The 5821-nt window shown below is 24.8% G+C and overlaps 1 protein-coding gene across 1 annotated transcript; it reads left to right on the top strand.

Annotated features, from left to right (window-relative positions):
• Nucleotides 1-1287: 1287 nt before the first annotated feature.
• LOC112598082 (histone deacetylase 3) lies at nucleotides 1288-4986 on the top strand. Its single transcript, XM_025344418.1, has 3 exons — nucleotides 1288-2169; nucleotides 3172-3359; nucleotides 4394-4986. The coding sequence occupies exons 1-3, from the start codon at nucleotides 1465-1467 to the stop codon at nucleotides 4800-4802; spliced, it is 1302 nt and encodes a 433-aa protein (XP_025200203.1). The 5' UTR covers nucleotides 1288-1464; the 3' UTR covers nucleotides 4803-4986.
• Nucleotides 4987-5821: the final 835 nt, after the last annotated feature.

The raw sequence follows: 5821 nt of genomic DNA, 5'->3' as shown, positions 1-5821 counted from the left end.
AGTCTAGATTATTATACTACCTGACTATATTAACGCTAGACGAAAATATATATGTTAACAGACGAATTGACACCAACTGACCCTATTCAGCGTATTCCTTATTGACTACTGTTTTTCATACTGTACAAATAATCGGGAAAACACACGGTAGATAGATTATATAATTATTTTAATCAATTTTTTTCAATTTCTAAAAAAATAATGTTAAATATTGTATAATACGTATACAATATTATTCTTTGCATCACATATTGTTTTAAAATTTTTTTTTTAATGTGAAATATGTACTTAAAATACAAACATAACAAAATAATATACTCAAAATGAAAAGAGAACAGAATATACAAAATAAAAATGATTGCTTTAAACTTCTAGTACCAAGAAACAAATTTCTATATTACTTAGCCATGATTTGAATGATTATTAAAAAACATATGACTCCTATTAGTTCCTTAGCCTTACTGTGATGGCTAGAACTAGGATTTTAATGACCTAAAAACACACAAAAATACAAAAATGACGTAAAAACTCTAATAAATATCTAAACTTAAAAAATAACCAAAAAATGTATTCATCAGTTGAGCGAAAAAAGTGTAATTTTAAAATTATTATTATTGATTAGTTATTATTTATTCGTTTTTATATCATACAAAATAGGTAAAAATTTGTTTTAAAAAGTGAATTAAAAAATATATTTAAAATTTGAGTTGACAATAATTATTAATTATATTATTTTTTCAATATGGACTGGAATAGGTAGTTGGGATTAATTATAAAAATAAGCTTAAAACAATTAAAAATGAGTTTAAATATACAAAATTTGCGTAATATTTGTAAAAAATGACCTTAAAATGCAATAAAATGAATTTAATACAAAAATGCAAAAAAAATTGCAAAATAAAAATTACACATTCTAAATTGCTATATAATGAAACAAATTGATTTTTGGTTAGAATTGTAGGTATAGCACTTTAAGAAAAAAAAATGCTAAAGTCATCAAAATTCTAGCTCTAGTGATGACGAATAAGCGGTATCTTAAATAAATGATAATATAATAAAATTTATTATATCATCATTTTAGATTACTATTTAATATTAAATTGTTAGACGCCAGTTGGCGGTAATGAACACTGAAAAGTAATCCACCAACTATTTGGGACGCTTGATGAGGTACTAACATTTTACGAACCAATTGCAAACAGTATCTGTCCATATCAGATACTTGTTACTAACTTCTGAACCTACAATTCGTCAGTGCGGGACCGCACACTGCAGTGAAATATATTTGTTGTTGCCGCTAGATTTTTAAGTGTTTACTAAAACAAAATAATTTGTGTTATTTGATTAAATATAATTTTTTTTTACTTTAATTTAAATTCAAGTGAAATGCGATCGAATATGACCGTTTTGAAGTCAATCGCTTTGTTATCTACGAATTTCGGAATGTTCTAATACTGCCACGAAATGTCTAATAAGCGTGTATTTTACTTTTACAACCCCGACGTAGGCAATTTTCACTATGGACCAGCGCATCCCATGAAGCCACATCGTTTGTCGGTCATACACAGTTTGGTATTGAACTATGGTCTTTACAATAAAATGAAAATATATAGGCCGTATCGTGCTAGTGCTCACGATATGTGTCGGTTCCATCATGATGAGTACATTGAGTTCCTCCAAAGGGTAACGCCACAGAACCTGACCACATACAGCAAATACTTGAATCATTTTAATGTGGGTGAAGACTGTCCTGTATTCGAAGGTCTATATGATTTTTGTTCCATGTATACGGGTGCTTCACTTGATGGAGCGATGAAACTAAACAAAAACTGTTGTGATATTGCTATCAACTGGTCGGGTGGTCTTCATCATGCTAAAAAGTTTGAAGCATCTGGTTTTTGTTATGTAAATGATATTGTAATTGCTATTTTGGAACTGTTAAAATATCATCCAAGAGTTTTGTATATCGACATTGACGTACATCATGGTGATGGTGTCCAAGAAGCATTTTATTTAACAGATCGTGTAATGACGGTATCCTTTCATAAGTATGGTAACTGGTTTTTTCCTGGCACTGGAGATATGTATGAGATTGGAGCAGATGTTGGAAGATATTATTCTGTAAATGTCCCTTTAAAAGAAGGAATTGATGATTTTAGCTATTCACAAGTATGTAAAAAGATTAAAAAATAATTAATAAATTTATAAAACTATTTGATTACAAGTTTTTAAAATAACTCTTATAAATCAGTACTTAATTCTGTTCAATATTCATTTAAAAATAATTATAATTATCAAAATATAGTTAAGGCATTTATTGTAGTTATGATTTTTTCTATAGAACATTAAGTATATTAATAATTAATTGTACATAATGTACATTATAGCACATTATAGGCCTAGCGTAATTGGATAATTTTATTATGATATCTATTATTTTACATGCTAAATTAAACACTTTACAAATGTTAACTATTATCATATTGTTGAGTTTTTTTATATAATTTTTTCACTGTCTTAGAAGATGATTCTTATGTAGTCTTCAGAAAATTTATTTCTATATTTATATTAAAATTATAAAAAGAAGATAACAATAATTATTTGTAAAAATGTTTAGTTGATATTATGATACCCCTTTTTTACCAATAGTTGTTTTTTCCTTAGGGTAAACAAAAAGTTGCAATTAGAATTAGATATACCTGTACTATTATTGTTATTGGTGTTTCAAGTTTTGATTGCTTAGTTATTAGCTGTATATTTTCAGTGATATGATTTAAATTGATAATGTGAGGAAAAAACAAAATTATAACATATTATGTACTCATAAAATAATTGGATGCATATATTAAAACATTAGAAGTCTTAAAAGAAATATTTGGGTCTCAGTTAATTTTCATGATATTATAAAATGATGAGGCATACATTTTAAAATTATACATATTCTATGTCAAACTATTTGGTTTTAAAGGACATGGATATTTGTAATTCAAAACTTTTTAATTGCAGTAAAAATATAAGTTTGTTAAAGGTTTCAGGATATTACTTGAATTTCTAGATTTTCTCTTTAAAATTATTTTTATGATATCTTTGAAAAAATAAAAATTTTATGTATATATATAGGATATATGTACATGAATTATATTTTTTATTGAATAACCTTTATTATTTTAGGTATTTAAACCTGTAATTCAACATGTGATGGATCTTTATCAACCTACAGCAATTGTTCTTCAATGTGGTGCAGATTCATTAAATGGTGATCGCTTAGGTTGTTTTAATCTAAGTACCAAAGGACACGGAGAATGTGTTAAATTTATCAAAGATTTGAATGTACCTCTTTTAACAGTTGGTGGTGGAGGGTAAGTATCTATTTTAAAACAATAATAAAGAAAAATATGTTTAAAATATTAATTAATCTTAGTCTCTTAATAAGATAATAAGATAAAAATATTATACTTAAAATATAATAGTTTTTGAGAGAAGCTACTGGTACTGAAAGAATACAAATTGTTGTATCATTTAAGAACGTATAAATTATATAAACTATCCAACCAAAGGGATACACATTTGTATTTAAAAACTCCATCAGAGGTGGTTCGTGTGTAGTAAAATAAGGGTGTCATAGAGATTTATTAAATATGGCTTTTTTTTTTTAAATTTTTTGTTGGTATTGTATTGTTTATGTAAAATATTATGATAATATAAATAAATTAAAGTAATAAAATTGCTGGTGAAAAGTTTTGTTAACAAGAACTATTACAGTTGTAGGTAACAATGCATTATAATAGTTTTAATCTTTTCCTCGTTATCTTATTAGAATGCAACTACTAGAACTATTTTGAAATTTCTTATTGATAGTAGGAATTGTATATCTGTTATGTTATTATAAAGCTTTTATAATTTTTTTTTGTTTATGATTACTGATACAATATAAATGTATTATTTAATTTTATGATTAAAAGTTTAAATATTTAAATATATTTTTTAGAAATTCAATTTTACTATTTATTTCTGATATAGTGATATGAAAATGTTGATATTAGATAAATGTTTTAATACATTTTTTTGACTATTAGTGTATGACAGTAAAGAATATTTTCAGTCACACCCAATGCCCAATAATTTTAACTACAAGATAGTCTTTTTTTTATTTATAAAATAATTAAATATGCACACCAACATTAAATTTATTTATATATGTTTGTCACCATTACAAAAATACAACATTAGTTTATCATTCTTAGGAATTAGCGTAGCATGACTGACCTCCCCTCACTATTTTATTCTTAACATCAAGGAATGGTTATGTTAAAATTATAATGATCTTTTAAATTATGTATATTATAGATAATGTCTATAATAATCTTAATAAAATGTATTTTATTGAATTTAGGTATACTTTAAGAAATGTTGCTCGGTGTTGGACTTATGAAACATCTCTTTTGATTGATGAAGAAATTAGTAATACAATTCCTGAACATGAATATCGTGACTATTTCGCTCCAGATTTTTTATTACATCCTGAAGTTGTTACACGACAAGAAAATGCCAACAGTAAACAATACTTAGAACTTATTGTTAAACATACCTATGATAACCTTAAAATGGTACAGCATTCGCCAAGTGTACAAATTCAAAATGTACCTGGTGATGCGCTTCCTACAGAGGAATTTAATGCTATTGCTTTAGATGAAGTTGATCCAGATGTAAGACAATCACAAGTTGAACTTGATCGAAGAGTTGATGCACCAAATGAATTTTATCAAGATGACAAAGATCAGGATTCTGATGAAACTAGATAGTTAAATAAGTTGATCACTTAATGATAATTCATGACATTTTTTTCAATATTTGTTATATATGTAAATATATTTAAACAGATCAGGGTAAACATGTCGTTAAACTAAGAAAAACATGTTTAATATTCAAGTACATTTGTTTTTAACAATAGTATATTAAAAGAAATAAAAATAATAATTGTCTTAATATGCGTATGTCTTACCTTGTAATGTTAAAATATATTATTTTAAATTAAGCAATGTGCTATGAGTTCTACATCAAAATTTAAAATCATTAAGTATATAGTATGATAAACAAAACATTGCTTACTAATTTATTGATGGTAACAAATATTATTGTTTAAAAGTATATTTTGTATACCACCTGTAAAAAGGTTTGTCAGTATTCATAATTTTGATATTAATTGTTAATATTTAAATATTAATTAGGTTTAGATTAATTTATTATAATTTTCTCGAATTGTGTCAGGAAATCGAATGAATTCTTTTTATCATTTATAAAGTGTAATTTTGTTTTACTGTAGAATGAATGGAAACAATTTTAAAATGATGTATCTATATGTTGTATTATTTCAATGTATATGTTGTATATAAAGTATCATTACTTGTAACATAGTAAATTATAATTTATTTTTTTATATTTTATTTGCTTTTTATTATTTAAAGAGATTGATGAAATAATATTTCCAGTATTCTTTATTAGAAAAATATGTAAGATTTTTATTTTTATGTATAGCAGCTATAATGAAGATTTAAATCAATATGTAAATGTACAATTCAAAAAGCATTAGGTTTTTGTGTTAAGAAATAATAACTAAAAAATCCATTTATATTAACTTAAACATCAAAATCTGTTAAACTATTTTAATGTATTATTAATTATCATAAGTAGCAGAGCCTAAAATTAATATCTAAAAAATACTTTAATTAATAGCTTATGCTAGACTCAATGATTATATAAACCTATATTCTCAGAAGAACCAATCTAACCACCTATAAACTTAAAAAAATTTCCTTGTAAG

Source organism: Melanaphis sacchari, unplaced genomic scaffold (assembly GCF_002803265.2).
Source record: "Melanaphis sacchari strain LSU unplaced genomic scaffold, SCAv2.0 Contig452_pilon_pilon, whole genome shotgun sequence".
NCBI classification, from domain to species: domain Eukaryota; kingdom Metazoa; phylum Arthropoda; class Insecta; order Hemiptera; family Aphididae; genus Melanaphis; species Melanaphis sacchari.
Note: the sequence above shows the minus strand (reverse complement) of the source record. Positions and strands in the feature narration are given on the sequence as shown.